Source organism: Coregonus clupeaformis, chromosome 27 (genome assembly GCF_020615455.1).
Source record: "Coregonus clupeaformis isolate EN_2021a chromosome 27, ASM2061545v1, whole genome shotgun sequence".
Lineage (NCBI taxonomy): Eukaryota > Metazoa > Chordata > Actinopteri > Salmoniformes > Salmonidae > Coregonus > Coregonus clupeaformis.
In genome coordinates, this window is record NC_059218.1 from 9,339,852 (window position 1) to 9,361,893 (window position 22,042).

Genomic DNA, 22,042 nt, shown 5'->3' on the forward strand with positions numbered 1-22,042 from the left:
CACTGTATATATATATATATATATACTGAACAAAAATATGAACGCAACATGCAAGAATTTCTAAGATATTACTGTGTTACAATTCATAGAAGGAAATCAGTCCATTTAAATTAATTCATTAGGCCCTAATCTATGGATTTAACATGACTGGGCAGGGACGCAGCCATGGGTGGGCCTGGGAGAGCATAGGCCCACCCACTGGAGAGCCAGGCCCAGGCAATTATAATTAGTTTTTCCCCACAAGGGGGCTTTATTACAGACAGAAATACTCCTCAGCACCCCGCTTCCCCTCCTCAGACGATCCCGCAGGTGAAGAAGCTGGATGTGGTCCTGAGCTGGCATGGTTACACGTGGTCTGCGATTGTGAGGCCGATTGGACGTACTGCCAAATTCTCTTAAATGACGTTGCACACTCCCTCAAAACTTGAGCCATCTGTGGCATTGTGTTGTGTGACAAAACACACATATTATAGTGGCCATTTATTGTCTACTGCACAAGATGCACCTGTGTAATGATCATGATGTTTAAGCAGCTTCTTGATATGCCACACCTGTCAAGTGGATGGATTATCATGGCAGAGAAATGCTCACTAACACAGATGTAAACAAATGTGTGCACACAATGTGAAAGAAATAAGCTTTTTGTACTTATGGAACATTTCTGGGATCTTTTATTTCAGCTCATGAAACATGAGACAACACTACATGTTGCGTATATATTTGTGTTCTATGTGTCCAAACTTTTGTTTCCAAACTATGTGTTTGGACACACCTACTCATTCAAGTATTTTTTTTTTTTGTACTATTTTCTACATTGTAGAATAATAGTGAAGACATCAAAACTGTGAAATAACACATGTAGTACCAAAATAGTGTTAAACAAATCAAAATATGTTTTATATTTGAGATTCTTCAAATAGCCACCATTTGCCTTGATGACAGTTTTGCACACTCTTGGCATTCTCTCAACCAGCTTCATGAGGTAGTCCCCTGGAATGCATTTCAATTAACAGGTGTGCCTTTTTAAAAGTTAATTTATTTAATTTATTTCCTTCTTAATGCGTTTGAGCCAATCAGTTGTGTTGTGACAAGGTAGTGGGGCTATACAGAAGATAGCCCTATTTGGTAAAATACCAAGTCCATATTATGGCAAGAACAGCTCAAATAAGCAAAGAGAAACAACAGTCCATCATTACTTTAAGACATGAAGGTCAGTCAATACGCAAAACTTCAAGAACTTTGAACGTTTCTTCAAGTGCAGTCGCAAAAACCATCAAGTGCTATGATGAAACTGGCTCTCATGAGGACCACCACAGGAAAGGAAGACCCAGAGTTATCTCTGCTGCAGAGGATAAGTTCATTAGAGTTACCAGCCTCGCAAATTGTAGCCCAAATAAATGCCTCACAGTTCAAGTCACACACACACCTCAACATCAACTGTTCAGAGGGGACTGTGTGAATCAGAACTTCATGGTCGAATTGCTGCAAAGAAACCACTACTAAAGGACACCAATAATAAGAAGAAACCTGCTTGGGCAAAGAAACACAAGCAATGGAACTTAGACCGGTGGAAATGTGTTGTTTGGTCTGGAGCCAAACTGGAGATGTCTTTGTGAGACGCGGTGTGGGTGAACAGATGATCTCTGCATGTGTAGTTCGCACCGTAAAGCATAGAGGAGGAGTACACCACATCAGTCACTGGCTTCATCAATAAGTGCATCGATGATGTTGTCCCCACAGTGACCGTACGTACATACCCCAACCAGAAGCCATGGATTACAGGAAACATCCGCACTGAGCTAAAGGGTAGAGCTGCCGCTTTCAAGGAACGGGACTCTAACCTGGACGCTTATAAGAAATCCCGCTATGACCTCCGACGAACCATCAAACAGGCAAAGAGTCAATACAGGTCTAAGATTGAATCGTACTACACTGGCTCTAACGCTCGTCGGATGTGGCAGGGCTTGAAAACTATTACAGACTACAAAGGGAAGCACAGCCGCGAGCTGCCCAGTGACACAAGCCTACCAGACGAGCTAAACCACTTCTATGCTCGCTTCGAGGCAAGCAACACTGAAGCATGCATGAGAGCACCAGCTGTTCCGGATGACTATGTGATCACGCTCTCCGTAGCCGATGTGAGTAAGACTTTTAAGCAGGTCAACATTCACAAGGCCGCAGGGCCAGACGGATTACCAGGATGTGTACTCCGAGCATGTGCTGACCAACTGGCAAGTATCTTCACTGACATTTTCAACATGTCCCCGTGCCCAAGGACTCTAAGATAACCTGCCTAAATGACTACCGACCCGTAGCACTGACGTCTGTAGCCATGAAGTGCTTTGAAAGGCTGGTCATGGCTCACATCAACAGCATTATCCCAGAAACCCTAGACCCACTCCAATTTACATACCGCCCCAACAGATCCACAGATGATGCAATCTCTATTGCACTCCACACTGCCCTTTCCCACCTGGACAAGAGGAACACCTACATGAGAATGCTATTCATTGACTACAGCTCAGCATTCAACACCATAGTGCCCTCTAAGCTCATCACTAAGCTAAGGATCCTGGGACTAAACACCTCCCTCTGCAACTGGATCCTGGACTTCCTGACGGGCCGCCCCCAGGTGGTAAGGGTAGGTAACAACGCATCTGCCACACTGATCCTCAACACGGGGGCCCCTCAGGGGTGCGTGCTCAGTCCCCTCCTGTACTCTCTGTTCACCCATGACTGCATGGCCAGGCACGACTCCAACACCATCATTAAGTTTGCCGACGACACAACAGTGGTAGGCCTGATCACCGACAACGATGAGACAGCCTATAGGGAGGAGGTCAGATATCTGGCCGTGTGGTGCCAGGACAACAACCTCTCTCTCAACGTGACCAAGACAAAGGAGATGATTGTGGACTACAGGAAAAAAAAGAGGACTGAGCATGCCCCCATTCTCATCAACGGGGCTGTAGTGGAACAGGTTGAGTGCTTCAAGTTCCTTGGTGTCCACATCACCAACGAACTATCATGGTCCAAACACACCAAGACAGTCATGAAGAGGGCACGACAAAGCCTATTCCCCCTCAGGAGACTAAAAAGATTTGGCATGGGTCCTCAGATCCTCAAAAAAATTCTACAGCTGCACCATCGAGAGCATCCTGACTGGTTGCATCACCGCCTGGTATGGCAACTGCTTGGCCTCCGACCGCAAGGCACTACAGAGGGTAGTGCGTACGGCCCAGTACATCACTGGGGCAAAGCTTCCTGCCATCCAGGACCTCTATACCAGGCGGTGTCAGAGGAAGGCCCTCAAAATTGTCAAAGACTCCAGCCACCCTAGTCATAGACTGTTCTCTCTGCTACCGCACGGCAAGCGGTAACGGAGTGCCAAGTCTAGGTCCAAAAGACTTCTCAACAGCTTCTACCCCCAAGCCATAAGACTCCTGAACAGCTAATCATGGCTACCCGGACTATTTGCACTGCCCCCCCACCCCATCCTTTTTACGCTGCTGCTACTCTGTTAAGTATTTATGCATAGTCACTTTAACTCTACCCACATGTACATATTACCTCAACTACCTCAACTAGCCGGTGCCCCCGCACATTGACTCTGCAACGGTACCCCCCTGTATATATAGCCTCCCTACTGTCACTTTATTTTTACTTCTGCTATTTTTTTTCTCAACCCTTTTTATTTTTTTATTTTTTTAAAAACTTTTTTTGTTTAAAATAAATGCACTGTTGGTTAAGGGCTGTAAGTAAGCATTTCACTGTAATGTCTGCACCTGTTGTATTCGGCGCATGTGACCAATATTTTTTTTTAATTTGATTTGATTTGATTATGGTGTGGGGGTGCTTTGCTGGTGACACTGTCTGTGATTATTTAAAAATTCAACGCACACTTAACCAGCATGGATACCACAGCATTCTGCAGTGATATGCCATCCCATCTGGTTTGGGCTTAGTGGGATTATCATTAGTTTTTCAACAGGACAATCACCCAACACACCTCCAGGCTGTGTAAGGGCTATTTTACCAAGAAGGAGAGTGATGGAGTGCTGCATCAGATGACCTGGCCTCCACAATCCACCGACCTCAACCCAATTGAGATTGTTTGGGATGAGTTGGACGGCAGAGTGAAAGAAAAGCAGCCAACAAGCGCTCAGCAGATGTGGGAACTCCTTCAAGACTGTTGGAAAAGCATTCCAAGTGAAGCTGGTTGAGAGAATGCCAGGAGTGTGCAAAGCTGTCTTTAAGGCAAAGGGTGGCTATTTGAAGAATCTCAAATATAAAATATATTTTGATTTGTTTAACACTTTTTTGGTTACTACATGATTCCATATGTGTTATTTCATAGTTTTGATGTCTTCACTATTATTCTACAATGTAGAAAATAGTCAAAATAATGAAAAACCCTTGAATGAGTAGGTATGTCCTTTTGACTGGTGCTGTATATATTTGATGAAAAATGTAAATGGCCTTACTGCTATTAGCCCATACAAACACATTGAATAACATATATACTACATTCAAAGGGAAGTTTGTTCTGAAGTGTCTGTCCTATATATGAGCGATATAAGAAAGATCAGGTAATTTATTTCTGCACTTTGCCTAAAATACAACAATTGAAGGTGTTATTTCTATAAAATGGCAGAATGCTGCTGCATTTGTTCTGTGAACACACTTGGGAGTTAAATGGTATTTGAACTCATAATCTCTTTGTATATTTTTTGCTAAAAGCTGCCCAAAATGGGGTAAACAATTGTCCAATTCTCACCACCAACGTAAAATTACCAGTGCTCAAGGACACTTGACGTAGAGTATACATTAATTCTTTGGGGATTTGAACTTGAACTTCGGTACCTTGTAGTTATAATGGGACATTTTCCTACCCAATATTTTAAATATAAGGTATGATCATCATTGCGCTTTGATAGGTAGGGGCAATATACTGGTGGGGGTCATTGGCATATTTGGGGGCGTGATCAAATATATGTGTATTTGTGCCAACCAGCAGTTGAAGTGTTGTAGCAGTTTAAGTTTTTGCTAGTTATGCAAATGTAAGTAGAGCATCTTCTTGAAACAGTCTGTTCTGCAAACTTTGAAAGAGAATGTGTTACTAGCAATTGGTTACTAGAAATCTTGCCAGTAACCTACTGTGCATTCACTGACTCTTCTGTTAACAACTTGCATATCACTTGCTGATTAGCAGCATACTGTAACAGCGGTGGCCTTTGAGAAACATGCAGATCTGGCTTATTCTAGGCATGGCTTTCAGCAAACTCTTTTTGGTCTCCCATAAGGGGGAAAGTCATCCCAGTTAATGTGCGCTTTTCATAAACATTAAGCTTGGACATGCTCAGTTGCAGCCTTGATAAAGGCTGATTTAAGTGTATTTGATACCAAATAACCATAAGATAACTTCTTCATAGCTAGTCACCATGTAATTGTGATACTCACAAATATGCTAATGAGCCCCCGACAGCACATTGTCCCACCAACATTTCAAAATGCAGTAATGATTGCACCAGATGCTGCATTCCTAACCAAGTGGGAAGTGGAAATGTACAACATACGACTGGGAAAATCCACTTGCACAACCCACCAACTGGTAATTACTAGTGATGTTAAGTTTGATACCAGAGTGCAGAGGCATGCGTCGAAATCGCTAAGCAGTTTGTTTCGAAACAGCGTACTGATGCTTGTATCAGTTTATCAGAAGAACATGATCAATGAGGTCCGAAGCTTTGTTTTGTCAAACAACAATCTGATTGGTTTGGTATTGGTTTCATTAGAAGACAAAAGGCTACCCTGCGCACGCGCTACTTTGTGTGCGACGTCATCTATAATAATCTGGCTGTTCTAAATTATTTTGACCAGCAGGTGCCACTAGTGTACACTGTGTTAATCAAAGCCTTGAGTAATGAACCTATTTTCGACAGGTTCATTACTTGGCTGGATATTCTCAATGCTTCAGGAAGCTTTGTTTCCCCATCAATAGTAATTAATAGTGATGGGGAAACGAAGCTTCCTGATGGGGAAACAAAGCTTCCTGAAGCACTGAGGCTTTCCCGCCAATTGTGTCAAAAATATGTTCATTAGTTGAGGCGTTGATCAACACAGTGTACACTAGTGGCACCTGCTGGACAACATAATTTAGAGTAGCCAAAAACACATGGTTTCACAAAATCATGTGACTTTCCACAAGTCAGTTGAAATTACACATACCCGAGACATGTGACAATCATATCAGATCTGACCCGTAACATTATTTAGAATTCTGGATCCGGACCCGCTCGGGTCTTGGATATTCGGGTACAGGTGGATCCGTGAAGATCTCTAACGCATAAGCATACACACACATAAACAGACAGACAGACAGACAGACAGAGAGAGCGATCTTAAGATACTGTCAAAACAAACTCATAGACACATAGGACATATAGAGGACATACCCTGCTCATATAAAACACATTCACACAGGACAGAGTATGAGCTGTATATCAAACAGATAAACTTATAACACGGTGTACACAGCACCCCCAATACTAATGTAAACATCCCATGTTAGATTTCAGATGTGTGATGTGAGATTTTCAGATGCATTCATTCATGCATTAGTTCATGCATTCCTTCATACAAACATACAGCACATAATAATACTGTAAAAACATGTTGCGGTCCTCAGTAATCATGGAGCTGTGTTTGTGTTTTCTCTTCTTCCAGACTTCACGAGGAGGAGACAAGACTGAGGCCTTTCCTGTCTGCCTTCGAGTTCCAATGTCTTCTCTTCAACCTCACTGCATTCAGGATCAGCAACGCAGGAGGACACAACTGTAAGTGTGTGTGTGTGCACGCCGTGAGAACAGAATTTTAACACCAACAGTGTTCAATTAAACACTTTCTTAGAAATTACGTGCGACTACCAAAATAGTGTTAAACTAACACTTTTCAAAGTGTTGACAAACTAACACCCCTAGAGTGTTGGTTCCCTAACACCATAGATGTTGCAAATTCCAACCTAAAATAACACTTTATTAAAGTTGATGCTGTCACACTTTCGCAGTGTTGGGGGATGGCGGGGGTGTAAAGACTTATTTGCATATTTCCCATTATACCTTTTGAGTGAACGTGCGAGATACCCACCCATGACTGTGTTTGTTAGTGACAGAGACATGATTGTTGCATTCAATATTTTAAGTTCCTGAAGTGCTCAACAAGTGACTGGCTAAGTAAATGTGTTTCGGTTTGAAGTAAACCCTTTATTATATTAAATATTATACGTTTCATAAGGCATTTAGTTATGGGGTAGTTATCCTCTACAATCTGGGCTTGTTTTCATCATGTTGAGGCATTTCTATGACAGTGAGTTGTGTTTCACATGTAATTGCCCAGGAGGAAGGCAGGTCAGGGCTTCGTGTGCGGAATGATACACCTATTGATGGGTTCCGGTGTATTGATGGGCAGGGGCGAGGTTTAAAAGTAAATGTAGTCCTGCTTTGTGGCATTTTGCGAAGGCTGAATGTTACACTAATCGCACTCTACATTTTCGTGGGTGTAGGTATGGTTATCCTTGTTCTATAGAGCCATTGGACATCTTTCAGCGATGTTCCTATCAGCGGATTCATTATTAAATATACAAGCAGACACATATTTTCCAGTCTCTGAAAGACTACAACTTGTGTTGGGTGGTGCTTCTTGCCCCCGTCCCTCCTCCAAGGCGGGCTTTTTTGAAAAGGAGGAATTTGACAATGGAGCATCTATTAGCTACATGGTGACATTCCACCATACATGTTTCAACCGGAATATAGCGAAGAGGATTCGAAACAAAGACTTGGATTTAGCTAACGTAAGAAGCTCAGCTACAGCCGATGCCAGCACCAAGAGGGCAGATGACAAATACGTTGCCTAGCTAAGTAAATAATTTTTTATTGCATGCCACGTTGATAGCTAGCTAACTTTTGTTTATTTACTGATACCATTATTGTGTATTGCTGGCTAATATACAACTGTGTTACAGTGGGGGGAAATCAAATATTATTTTTGTTTGCTAACTTAGCTACCGGTAGCCATACAGTGGGAGAAAAAAGGATTTAGTCAGCCACCAATTGTGCAAGTTCTCCCACTTAAAAAGATGAGAGAGGCCTGTAATTTTCATCATAGGTACACGTCAACTATGACAGACAAAATTTGAAAAAAATTCCAGAATATCACATTGTAGGATTTTTTATGAATTTATTTGCAAATTATGGTGGAAAATAAGTATTTGGTCAATAACAAAAGTTTCTCAATACTTTGTTGTATACCCTTTGTTGGCAATGACACAGGTCAAACGTTTTCTGTAAGTCTTCACAAGGTTTTCACACACTGTTGCTGGTATTTTGGCCCATTCCTCCATGCAGATCTCCTCTAGAGCAGTGATGTTTTGGGGCTGTCGCTGGGCAACACAGACTTTCAACTCCCTCCAAAGATTTTCTATGGGGTTGAGATCTGGAGACTGGCTAGGCCACTCCAGGACCTTGAAATGCTTCTTACGAAGCCACTCCTTCGTTGCCCGGGCGGTGTGTTTGGGATCATTGTCATGCTGAAAGACCCAGCCACGTTTCATCTTCAATGCCCTTGCTGATGGAAGGAGGTTTTCACTCAAAGTCTCACGATACATGGCCCCATTCATTCTTTCCTTTACACGGATCAGTCGTCCTGGTCCCTTTGCAGAAAAACAGCCCCAAAGCATGATGTTTCCACCCCCATGCTTCACAGTAGGTATGGTGTTCTTTGGATTCAACTCAGCATTCTTTGTCCTCCAAACACGACGAGTTGAGTTTTTACCAAAAAGTTCTATTTTGGTTTCATCTGACCATATGACATTCTCCCAATCCTCTTCTGGATCATCCAAATGCACTCTAGCAAACTTCAGACGGGCCTGGACATGTACTGGCTTAAGCAGGGGGACATGTCTGGCACTGCAGGATTTGAGTCCCTGGCAGCGTAGTGTGTTACTGATGGTAGGCTTTGTTACTTTGGTCCCAGCTCTTTGCAGGTCATTCACTAGGTCCCCCCCGTGTGGTTCTGGGATTTTTGCTCACCGTTCTTGTGATCATTTTGACCCCACGGGGTGAGATCTTGCGTGGAGCCCCAGATCGAGGGAGATTATCAGTGGTCTTGTATGTCTTCCATTTCCTAATAATTGCTCCCACAGTTGATTTCTTCAAACCAAGCTGCTTACCTATTGCAGATTCAGTCTTCCCAGCCTGGAGCAGGTCTACAATTTTGTTTCTGGTGTCCTTTGACAGCTCTTTGGTCTTGGCCATAGTGGAGCTTGGAGTGTGACTGTTTGAGGTTGTGGACAGGTGTATTTTATACTGATAACAAGTTCAAACAGGTGCCATTAATACAGGTAACGAGTGGAGGACAGAGGAGCCTCTTAAAGAAGAAGTTACAGGTCTGTGAGAGCCAGTATTCTGCTTGTTTGTAGGTGACCAAATACTTATTTTCCACCATAATTTGCAAATAAATTCATTAAAAATCCTACAATGTGATTTTCTGGATTTTTTTTTCTCAATTGGTCTGTCATAGTTGACGTGTACCTATGATGAAAATTACAGGCCTCTCTCATCTTTTTAAGTGGGAGAACTTGCACAATTGGTGGCTGACTAAATTCTTTTTTTCCCCACTGTATCTATGACAAAAAATTGAAGAGGTTTTACAATCTAAGATCTTTTGTATCTCGATTTGTAAAACCTCTCTCCTTTTAGTCGTAGATATGGCTAGTTACTAAACAGCAAGCTACAACATTACAACCAGCCACCTAAAGCTAGGTTTACCAGCAAACGTTAGCACATGACGGGAGTTGGCTAGCTAGTTAGCCTGGCACTTGCTGACTTGCCTTGCCTTGCATTTGTAACTTGTTAGCAAACGTGTAACATCAGCAACTATAAATAATTTTATTAGCTAGCTATGTAACATAATTGACGAGGGTTGACATTGGTTATTATTATGATCGTGGATGCATTTCAATCTCACAAAATGATATGCATGACAGGATTCCAAACAGAGGTAAATAACAAGTATTGCATATCCAGCTATCTAGCTAGCTAAGTTTACTAGCAAACAGTGAGGAGAAACAATAATACAACAATTTACTGTTGTAAATCATTTTAAACTGATGCTGTCTTTACTATAAAACATGTTTGCCTAAGCATACCTGATAGACATGGCTGTATGTAGATACTCTCTGCCTACCTACCTAGGCTAGATATTGTTGTAAATGTAATCTCTGTGCCTGTGCACATGTAAGCATGTTCAACTAGTCTACCCTAATGTTGATGTTATGCTGGCACTGTTCAACTGCTGTTCAAACTGTTCAAAATAATATTTTAATTTTATTTTCTATCTTACAGACAATACAGTGTGGTGTCTGGGCTTCTTCATGGAATGGACTCTAGATAAAGAAACATAATTCCTTTGCCTGCGTGTGTCATTGTAGCAGATCTGTATCCCGTGAACTGTATCCCTCTCGAGGGATTAAACATTGTGCTGGATTTCAAGCAGATTACTCATGAGGAGCTGAATGACAGTTTAATCATGACAACACTCCTCCCACAGCTTTACAAGTATTCCCTGAACTTACAGTATGTTTCTTTGGAATGGCAATTCCATTAGGACATCATCTGATCAGAAGTTTTCTTAACTACAGATTGTTACACCAGATAATGTGATTTACTAAAAAAAAGTTGGTATCCAATACTGAGTTACAGGATACTGTTTGATCTGGCACAGATAATGATCTACCAACCTTAGCGATGCTGTCTTCGTCCTCGATTTGGGGAAACAGGAGTCTCATAAAATGTCTGTGTCCAGTGCAGGGGGTCAGTTTGAATTTAGAAAATGCTCCATTATAAAAAGAAATACTTTTTTTTGCTCCATAAAGTAATCCAACAACATGTGTGCCCCCATCGTGTTTATTTCATGTCTTCTCACTCATTGATCAAGACAGGTCTCTGTCATCATGACATGCAGCACTTTGGGGTGGACACCCACATGTCTAGATCAATGAGAGAAGACTTGAAACAGACAAGATGTCGGCAAAAATATTTTGGTAAATCACATTATCTGGTCTAACAATCTGTAGCTACAGTTCCCTGCAGGTTGAGGAGAAATGGCACCTCCATCGCTCTCATACACAACAATACATTTACTGTCTAAGCACGACCATGCACAACCAAAAACCCCTTCCTCATCTCAAAGTACTGTCGGTAAACCTCCCCCAGCCCATTGAATTTGACAGATCATTCTTGTCAATAGTAGGCCTTTGCAGGGGGATTTTGTAGACCTGTCTTTGTATTTTGTTTTGAAAATCTACAGAGATAAGAATGAGGTATTTGTGTTATTAGTGTTGTAAGCTTGATTTTATAACTTTCAGTGTCCCTTACTGGTTTCTGTCCCACAATCTTGTTGTGCTCCCTAACTGCAAGGTGTGTCTGCTCCCTCATGCTTGTGTACCCAAAATGCCCCTGCGTTGGGGTATTTTTCAGCAAGGCACTGTGGAATCACTCCAGATAACCTGAGTTTTACCAAAATAAATGGTAAAAAGAGAAGAGGGGTAGACTAAATCTATTACATGGTCTGGAAGGTATTACATCTAACCAACCACCTTTAACCCCATAAAACAAACACAAACCATACAAACACTACCCAATTCATGTTTATACTTCATGCTTACTGTAAATTGAGTTATCTTAGCCGTCAGTTTGTAAATATTTTGGCCAACTTATCTTCACCTTGTGCAGAGCTAGGGGTTGGAAGTGCATGTTGGTAGAATCAGATTCTGTAAAATACAAAATACCCAAGAATACACAATTTAACCACCCCACTAATTGCATTGATCTCTATTAGAATGGCTAGCTAAGCATACCTAACAATGGACATTTAAATATTTGCAGTTTGCAGTTAGCTAACTAGCATCACTAAATTGGTAGCAAGATTGCTAGCCAGCTGAGACCACCAACACACAAATAGAGAGTGAGTTAGTTATGGCTTTCAGAGTTCAATACAGGACTGTAAATTTAGCTAGCTAGCTAACTTACCCAGTGAAGCTAGCAAGCTAGCTAACGTTAGGTTACCTCTAATCCATTTTGTTGTGAAGGAAAAAAATCAATGGTATCGCATCACTTCTCAGCTGTCGTTGGTTCAGCCTGAAAGTCCCTCTGGTAATCTTTGGTCACCGCATCATTTTTGATAGCCACAAGCCACTGGTAGAATCGGGGTGAATCTCCGGTAGGTAGAACAGTGAAAGATAACTCATTTTCGCACTTGTTTGTAATTAGCACAGCCAGGCACAGAACACCACACAGGCATGATGACTAACATTAGTGATGACTAACATTTCCTAGAGAAGTTCTGAGATGACAGTGTGTTGGTCGTTCAAAGTAAACAACGCCATTATTCAAAGGGAGTCGAAACCTACAAAAAAAAACATAAAAACGTTATGCTGGTAATATAGTAATGACTATATGCTGTGGCAACACAGTCGAGTAACAACAACACCACACAGTGGAGATTCCATTGTGATCCAAATAACACTTATTTTATTCACTGCAGGTGGTGTCAGTTTCAATCTACTGGTGTTAACTCCACTAGAATCAACACTCAGATATAACACAACACTTTATACCTCAACACTGAGATTTTAACACTTTTGCTATGTGTATGTTTGTATGTGTGTTTGTAGGAGTGGGAGTGTATAAGTGTGTGTGCACAGAGTACATACAATGGCTAGCGTGTTTTTCATTATTTGTGCCTCCAGTACTCTATTACTGTGAGTATGTCTTCATTTAACCTAGGCATTTTTCTTAATCAGAAAAGTTGTTACGTTACAAGCAGGCAACAAGCTCTGTAGTCAGTGTAGTGGTTCCTCTCGGCCCTGTCATTCACATTCTCCTGCCTGACATGAGAGGGATTTACTACAGCAGTTCGTTAATAGACAGCAGTCTGCTTCCTACTTCCTGCTCTCAACCTGCTGCCCTCTCATTGGCGCCGGCCTCTTCTGGAAGGCTGCGAGGAGAATCTCTGTTATAACACAGCTGGGCCTCGCAAATATCAGCTGCCAAGTTATTTCACTGGCAGGGGAAGTTCAATACTGGAGCTCTATCCCACTTAGTAACAGTCTGCCTAATTCACTTTCATATAGACACGCACGCATGAACACACGCACACACATTCTATCTGTCTAGCTTATACACACAACCACTTTTAGCCTAATAAGACACACATTTCCATTATCAGTTAAGGTCTTCTTTAGCTCTGACTGAAGCACTGAGTTGTGCCAAATCCATCTATGCGAGAGCAGGACTTTCATTCACAGATATTGCCTTTCTGTTCTTCCAAATATTCTGCTATTTTTGGGGGGATGAGGGTACAGTCTGATTCTCTCGCTCTCTCTCATAGTGTTTAGATCAGTGTACTGCGAGGATCTGAGAGGCATTGCATTGGATTACAGCACATACATGACAGAACAGCTATTCAAAGCCACCATCTCTCTCTCAGCCACTTTAATTACGGGTGTCACAGCCACACACACAATAAACCTTACATACACACTATGCACATGCACACATTAACACATTCACACTCGCATCTATACTCATGTACACATACACATACAGTCTCTCTCTCTCTCTCTTTCTCTCTCTCTCTCTCTCTCTCTCTCTCTCTCTCTCTCTCTCTCTCTCTCTCTCTCTCTCTCTCTCTCTCTCTCTCTCTCTCTCTCTTTCTCTCTCTCACACACACACACACACACAAACAGTCCCACTCGCATACACACACTCTCTCTCCCTCTTACACACATACACACACATTCATACAACCTCTTTCCGTATCACGGGGGAAAATATTGCTAATGAATTGTGTTCGGTCTCAAATTAGTTCTCAAACAGTGTTAGAAGTGTCTTATCTCTGCAGGCGCCCAGCAGACGCTAATAGTAAAATCCCACAAAGCACTTTTTTCTCCCTCCCTGCACCAAATCACGGATTAAGGCATTAATTATTAGGCTGCATTATTTTAATGACAGGATTGTCTGTAGGCGATTGCTGTCACATTGTTGGGTGAGGATCCTGCCTGTGTGACAGCTAAGTGGTGTTGGGAATGTTAGGTTAGGATAGGAGGCTTCCAGTTCCACACAATCAGCAGAGGGAGAGTTGTGAGGGGTGGAGAAAGGTATGAAGGGAGAGAGGGAGAGAGATGGAGAGAAGGAGATGGAGAAGAGGGAGAGAGAGATGAACAGAGAAAGAGAGGGAGACATGAGGAGCTGGAGTAAAGGAAGAGAGAGAGAGCTCGATAGAGTGAGAGATAGAGAGAGATGGTGTGGTAGAGGGGTTAGCAGGCAGCCAGGGGTATGGTCGTCAGGAGGGATGAGTTGATTGGGTGCTGATTTGCAGATAGTATGGAAAATTAACTGTGTTTGATCGTCGCTGAAGGATCAGGGGATCACAATTTGTTAGAGCCCAAGTTCTCTCTCTTCCTCATGCTCATCCTGTCTTTTCCCCCTGTCTTTTTCTTTCCCTCTCTTCCTATCTCTCTCATTACACATTCATTCATTCATTCACACAGGCTATATTTTTGATCTCATGAAAATCACACATCCCTGATTCGCTGTGACTGACACACGCATGCACACACTGTTAAAAGCCAGGCGCTGGACCTTGACTAGTGGTGGTAGTATTCTGTATGATGGCTGAGGAGGATTCAACCTGTACTATCCCCCCATCACTATTCATGAAGGAGAGAGGGATCAGTAATCCCTGTGGGTGCAGGCTCCTGCCATGCCTCCACCTCTCCTCCTCTTCCTCTCCTCCATTCCTCCTCCTCCTCTCTCGCTCCACTGCACTGATTTATCCATTTGTTTTATCAGAGATTCCCAGAGTGAGGTAGCTAGAGGTAGCTAGGTGTGTGTGTGCATCACAAGCACCCAGGTATGCGCACATATGCACGCATGTGCGCACACACACACACACACACACATTCACAATGTCATAGAGCTACAATGTATAACAGAGTTTGCATGGTGAACAGCTGGCTTGTCTTATTGGGCACCTCGGGACCTCCAGTGAATATCCAGAGAGACAGAGATGTTAAATGTCTTAGCTTTACCAGCAGATATCACTCTCCCACTACTGTAGCCTACAGAGCTATATTCTTGACCGCCCTCATGCACGGACACATAGCCTACAGTAAAAACCATATTGGTGAATTCCCACCTATTCAACAGCAACTTAGATAAATTCCTGATGATCAAACACACAGTATTACTGGACCATTGACTTCAGTATGTCAGAGTAGCCTTTTAGAGTTTTAGCATTCATGTCTTCTCTCTCTTCCTCCTCTCTCTCCAGAGTTGGAGTTAAAGTATTAATGATCTCCATCCTCTCTCCCCAGACACGTCCCAACTCTCAGAGGTAACCCTGGCCTCCGCTGCCCCCTCCTCCAGCCCTGTTACCCCCTCTACCCCCCCTGCTCCCTGGGTTGAGGTGTGTACGTGTCCCCCGGGATTTGGGGGTCAGTTCTGTGAGCTGTGTGCCCCAGGGTACACCAGAGAGGTCCCTAACGGAGGACCGCTGTCACCCTGTGTGCCCTGCACCTGCCACCAGCACGGACCCTGCCACCCTGAGACAGGTAGGAGATTTTTTATCTGTGTCTCTTGTTTTTTCTTGTTTTCTTGTTCTCTCATTTTCTCGTGCTCTCTCTTTCTCTCTTCTCATATCCTCTATCTCCTTCTCCCCCTTCTCTACTCTTTTCTACTCTTCTCTCTGCACACTGAAAACAAATGGTTTTATATAGTGCCAAATAAGGGATATTTGGCTTATATGGAACCTTTTTTTCCCATAAGGTTCTAAATGGAACCTGAATGGTGCTATAAAGAACCCTTTCTTAAAGTTCTATAAAGAAACATTAAAAACATTTCTATATAGCACCAAAAAAGGGTTCCGCTATGGTTACAACCCTTTTGGGGGCTATGTAGAACCCTTTTTATGGTTCCTCATAGAACCTTTATGGAGAATGGTTCTATAAAGAAGATATCGAAATCTCAAAGGTTCTTTGTAGAACCACACATCTTTTATTTATTCTGGTTTAATAGCCATATTATATTGTTAAAATTGCATAGGTTCTATTATTGTGTTTATTAACAAGTTGAATCAGGGGTTCTAGGTCTGGAATAGGGTTGAATATTTTCTCGTTATTTTACAAATGTTCCATCCAAAGAATAAATCACTTTTCTCCCGGGTAACCCGGTATTTCCAGCCAAAACCGGAAGTGTCATTCAAAAGTATTGTAAAGCATATAAATGTCTGGATTTGATTAGAGCTTTGATATACATGAAAATTCCAACCTGATGCTACATTTTATGAGCCCTACAATAATGACATTTAATGAGCCCAAGCCCAAAAAAGCCCAAATGATTGTGCCGTTGTCCAATACATATACTGTATGAGATACAGCGCATTCGGAAAGTTTTCAGACACCTTAACTATTTCCAAATTTTGTTACGTTACCGCCTTATATATTTTTTTCTCATCAATCTACACACAATACCCCATAATGATGAAGGGAAAATAAGTTTTTAGAAATGTTTGGAAAATTAAAAACAAAAACTAAATAGAAATACCTTATTTACATAAGTATTCAGACCCTTTGCTATGAGACTCGAAATTGAGCTCAGGTGCATCCTGTTTCCATTGATCATCCTTGAGCTGTTTCGACAACTTGATTGGAGTCCACCTGTGGTAAAGCCAATTGATTGGACATGATTTGGAAAGGAACACACCTGTCTATATAAGGTCCCACAGTTGATAGTGCATGTAAGAGCAGAAACCAAGCCATGAGGTTGAAGGAACTGTCCGTAGAGCTCCGAGACAGGATTATGACGAGGCACAGATCTGGGGAAGGGTACCAAAAAATGTCTGCAGCATTGAAGGTCCCCAAGAACACAATGGCCTCCATCATTCTTAAATGGAAGAAGTTTGGAACCACCAAGATTCTTCCTAGAGCTGGCCGCCCGGCCAAACAGAGCAATCAGGGGAGAAGGGCGTTGGTCAGGGAGGTGACCAAGAACCCGATGGTCACTCTGACGGAGCTCCAGAGTTCCCCTGTGGAGATGGTTGAATCTTCTAGAAGGACAACCATCTCTGCAGCACTCCACCAATCAGGCCTTTATGGTAGAGTGGCCAGACGGAAGCCACTCCTCAGTAAAAGGCACATGACAGCTCGCTTGGAGTTTGCCAAAAGGCACCTAAAGGACTCTCAGACCATGAGAAACAAGAATCTCTGGTCTGATGAAACCAAGATTGAACTCTTTGGCCTGAATTCCAAGCGTCACGTCTGGAGGAAACCTGGCACACCATCCTTACGGTGAAGCATGGTGGTGGGAGCATCATGCTGTGGGGATGTTTTTCAGCGGCAGAGACTGGGAAAGTAGTCAGGATCGAGGGAAAGATGAACGGAGCAAAGTACAGAGAAATCCTTGATGAAAACCTGCTCCATAGCGCTCAGGACCTCAGACTGGGGCGAAGGTTCACCTTCCAACAGGACAACGACCCTAAGCACACATCCAAGACAACGCAGGAGTGGATTCGGGGCAAGTCTCTGAATGTCTTTGAGTGGCCCAGCCAGAGCACGGATTTGAACCCGATCGAACATCTCTGGAGAGACCTGAAAATAGCTGTGCAGCGACGCTCCCCATCCAACCTGACAGAGTTTGAGAAGATCTGCAGAGAAGAATGGGAGAAACTTCTCAAATACAGGTGTGCCAAGCTTGTAGCGTCATACCCAAGAAGACTTGAGGCAGTAATCGCTGCCAAATGTGCTTCAAGAAAGTACTGAGTAAAGTGTCTGAATACTAACGCAAATGTGATATTTTAGTTTTTTTATTCATAATAAATTTGCAAACATTTCTAAAAAACATTTTTGCTTCGTTATTACGGGGTATTGTGTGTAGATTGATGAGGGGGGGAAACAATTTAATCCATTTTAGAATAAGGCTGTAAAGTAACAAAATGTGGAAAAAGTCAAGGGTCTGAATACTTTCCGAATGCACTGTAGGCTACTGCACATTACGCACGACAGAAAACCAGAAAACCCCATAGATGTAGCTAGCTATATGCTCTCTTGGGTAAATAAATTAAACTAGCTCTGGTAGGCTAATCTTTTTGAGTGTGAACTGTATTACTGTACTGTATTGTATTATACTGTATTATATGGACTGGAATTACGCACATCGTTCAAACCATGATAAAGCAGAAGAGAACATGTGATTCTGGTGCAGCACATGTGGCCTACAATTCTACAAGTATAGGCTAGCGAATTTGATTTTAATTTGGAATATATTTGTATTATTAGTAGGCTGATGCATATCTACCGTTGATAATATTTCCCCAAATGTTATTCGCCTACCTCCTATTTCTCTCTCTATTGTTGCTTCATTCCTTCCTCGCTTTCAACAGTTAAATGAAATATGTTTTGTTTTCCTTATCTTAGTCATTCTATCGACATCCTTGAATAATATAGGACTATAATTAGATGAAGAAGGCTTTCACTTCTCTTCACGAATGAATGGTTATGGGTCTGAATAAATAACAGCAATAGCCTACCACCATTGCGAGTTCGCTCTTCTTTCAAACTCCCTGTGAGTTCTATTTGCTGCTGTATTTAACATTCAGCAAAAAATAGCTTGCGTCCCTCTTCGAATAGTCTATTTGTGTAAGAAATGCTAAAATAATGTCCAGCAAGCTATTCTAGTCTAGCTTTTCTTGCATGGGACTCCAAGAGCTAAGGAGCATTTTTTAAAGAGAGGCCAGCGAAGCACAGGTGCTTGAGTATTGCGCAAGAGACAGAGGCTATAAATTAGAAGCTTATTATGCGTAACCCATCAAATATAAGGCTAATTCTGCATTGAATTTATTACCTGAAAGAGGTAGGCTAGGACAACTATATATAGGGATATATATCAATCTAGAACAGGATTAGCTATTTTGGATGCAATTTGAATGGAGTTGATGGAGAGAGAGAAAGACTGTGAGAGAGTGCTCGCATGTGCACTGATTTTAAGCAACGATAGTCGAGTGATACACTAAAAAACAAGGTGACCCCCGAAGCCAGATGGAGATGGTTAAATTAGCATTCGGTCTTTATGTTACTGTAGCATAGGCTACAAGAAAAAAAGTTAGCATAGTGAGGTGATAGGTCTACATGCATTGTGAACTGCGCTCCATACTGAGATGGGTCTGTCCCCACCCTGAGCATTGATTCATCATGCAGAGGCCGTAGAGAAGCCAGATTTAGACATTGCATATCATTTAACAGTTCAATTTCACGCCATACTGTTCATATAAATAATGTATTATAATTTACCAGTTTCTCACAGTTATTTATCCCGGGAAAAGGGAGTGGTTTTGGGTGGTAAATCCCGCTAAATCTCGGTAACCGGGTTCCCGCCATTCAACCCTAATCTGGAATGGCTGTGGGTCCCTGAATTAGTCAACCGTTCTCAATTTACAGAAGGCCATACTTGAATTTTTCACAAGACACCGTTTCTGGGCATAGTCACATATAACATGTAATAGCATAATGTAACATACAAGAAACTGGGTTGCACAAGAAATGCTGTGTGCAAACCACGCCCCAAAATATTCTAATGAGCTGCCACCCATACATTTTAATTATCACTAAAAGAGCAAAGAACCCTTTTGTGAACTATAAAGAACAATTGAAGAGCTCAAAGGGTTCAAAGGGCTCTCTCTCTCCAAATAGAACATCAATCACCCTCCCCACCACAAACCAACGGCGGCACTAAGACTGCACTCAACCAGCTGTATAAGACCATAAGCAAGCAAGAAAATGCTCATCCAGAAGCGGCGCTCCTAGTGGGTGGGGACTTTAATGCAGGCAAACTTAAATCCGTTTTACCTCATTTCTACCAGCATGTCACATGTGCAACCAGAGAAAAAAAACTCTAGACCACCTTTACTCCACATACAGAGACGTGTACAAGGCTCTCCCTTGCCCTCCATTTGGCAAATCTGACCATAATTATATCCCCCTGATTCCTGCTTACAAGCAAAAACTAATGCAGGAACTACCAGTGACTCTCTCAATACGGAAGTGGTCAGATGACGCGGATGCTAAGCTACAGCACTGTTTTGCTAGCACAGACTAGAATATGTTTCCGGGATTCATCCAATGGCATTGAGGATCATACCACCTCAGTCACCGGCTTCATCAATAAGTGCATGGACTACATCGTCCCCACAATGACCGTACGTACATACAGTTGAAATCGGAAGTTTACATTTTACATTTTAGTCATTTAGCAGACGCTCTTATCCAGAGCGACTTACAGTGAGTGAGTGGATACATTTTTCATACTGGCCCCCCGTGGGAATCGAACCCACAAACCTGGCGTTGCAAGCGCCATGCTCTACCAACTGAGATACAGGAGGCCCGTTACATACACTTAGGTTGGAGTCATTAAAACTCGTTTTTCAACCACTCCACAAATTTCTTGTTAACAAACTATAGTTTTGGCATGTACTTTATGCGTGATAAAAGCAATTTTTCCAACAATTGTTTACAGACAGATTATTTCACTTATAATTCACTGTATCACAATTCCAGTGGGTCAGAAGTTTACGTACACTAAGTTGACTGTGCCTTTAAACAGCTTGGAAAATTCCAGAAAATTATGTCATGGCTTTAGAAGCTTCTGATAGGCATCATTTGAGTCAATTGGAGGTGTACCTGTGGCCTACCTTCAAACTCAGTGCCTCTTTGCTTGACATCATGGGAAAATCAAAATAAATCAGTCAAGACCTCAGAAAAAACATTGTAGACCTCCAAAAGTCTGGTTCATCATTGGGAGCAATTTCCAAACGCCTGGGCACCCATATATGCCATGTCTTCAAATACTGTATGCAAACAGATGGATTAAAAGTTAATTTCCATTGTAATACTTCTGATTACTTCACATTTCTAACTTCACCCATAACTTTTGGACGTCATAACATTCCCAGAAGGCATGGATTATTATGACCTAATGAAAAATGAACCTGGTAATCTAATTTAATTTACTGCAGGCCTAAGAATTATGGGTTTAACCTTCTGAATGAATGATTATATTGAAGATAGAAGCTGACTTTTAATGAGTTCCGAGAGCCGATCCGTTACCCAACAAAATAATATCAATTTATTTATTGTTTTTATGACTACAGACAGTAGGCTACTATTCCTATTTTCCTGCATTAATTAATTTGTCTGCATGTCTATTCAACATTTGGCTAAAAAGAAACCATGCCATGAATTAAGAACAGATATTTATTTTTTTATCACAATGCAATGCGGCACATTGACAGCTCAAATTACTTTAAAGTGCCTTCTAATGTTAGACAACAAAAAATATACTAAAACAATAACTTAAAAACTGTCCATTCTTCACTGTATTTCTTCAAATTGCTGTGCAGGAAAAGGATGTCATCCACCATGCCTGGTCGCAGGCTCACAGCTGGCTTCTCTCTGACACCACACCATCCATCTGAATGTGACGCTTTATCCTTTGGAACCACACAATAACCAGGTGGACAGTAGGCCTCTTGAAGTGATAGAAGAAATCAACAAGATCCACAAATTATCTTTCACAATAGCTTATGCTATCCGCGTATTTGAGCTACACTGTCCCACTCCGTGGTGGATAACATTCTTCATTTATGTAATGGGCTGTAAGGCACAAGTATCCTATTCAAACGAAATTAGCTGTAGCGAGAGGAGAGACTGCATGCTAAAGACAATCAGAAAGAATGTTTCTTTAACTCTGCATCATAATATAACTTATTTTGAACGAAAGCCAGTAATGAGTGAGTCACTCAGCCCTATGCTGTTCCTGCTTCTGTTGCCTATTTGAGTGTTTCTTTAATATCCTACTGATTCTGTGATCACCAAGCCTCATGCAACCGCAAAATTGTCAGATAAAGCAATTTCACAAATCCAGCTGTTTAAACT

The 22,042-nt window shown here is 42.0% G+C and overlaps 1 protein-coding gene across 1 annotated transcript in view; it reads left to right on the plus strand.

The window, feature by feature from the left end:
* Positions 1-22,042, plus strand: part of LOC121541497 (laminin subunit gamma-3) — a 224,050-nt gene that overhangs the window by 124,574 nt on the left and 77,434 nt on the right. The window contains exons 11-12 of the mRNA XM_041850554.2: positions 6,727-6,836; positions 15,434-15,670. Of these exons, the coding sequence (XP_041706488.1) occupies positions 6,727-6,836; positions 15,434-15,670 (347 nt within the window). The remainder of the gene's footprint in view (positions 1-6,726; positions 6,837-15,433; positions 15,671-22,042) is intronic.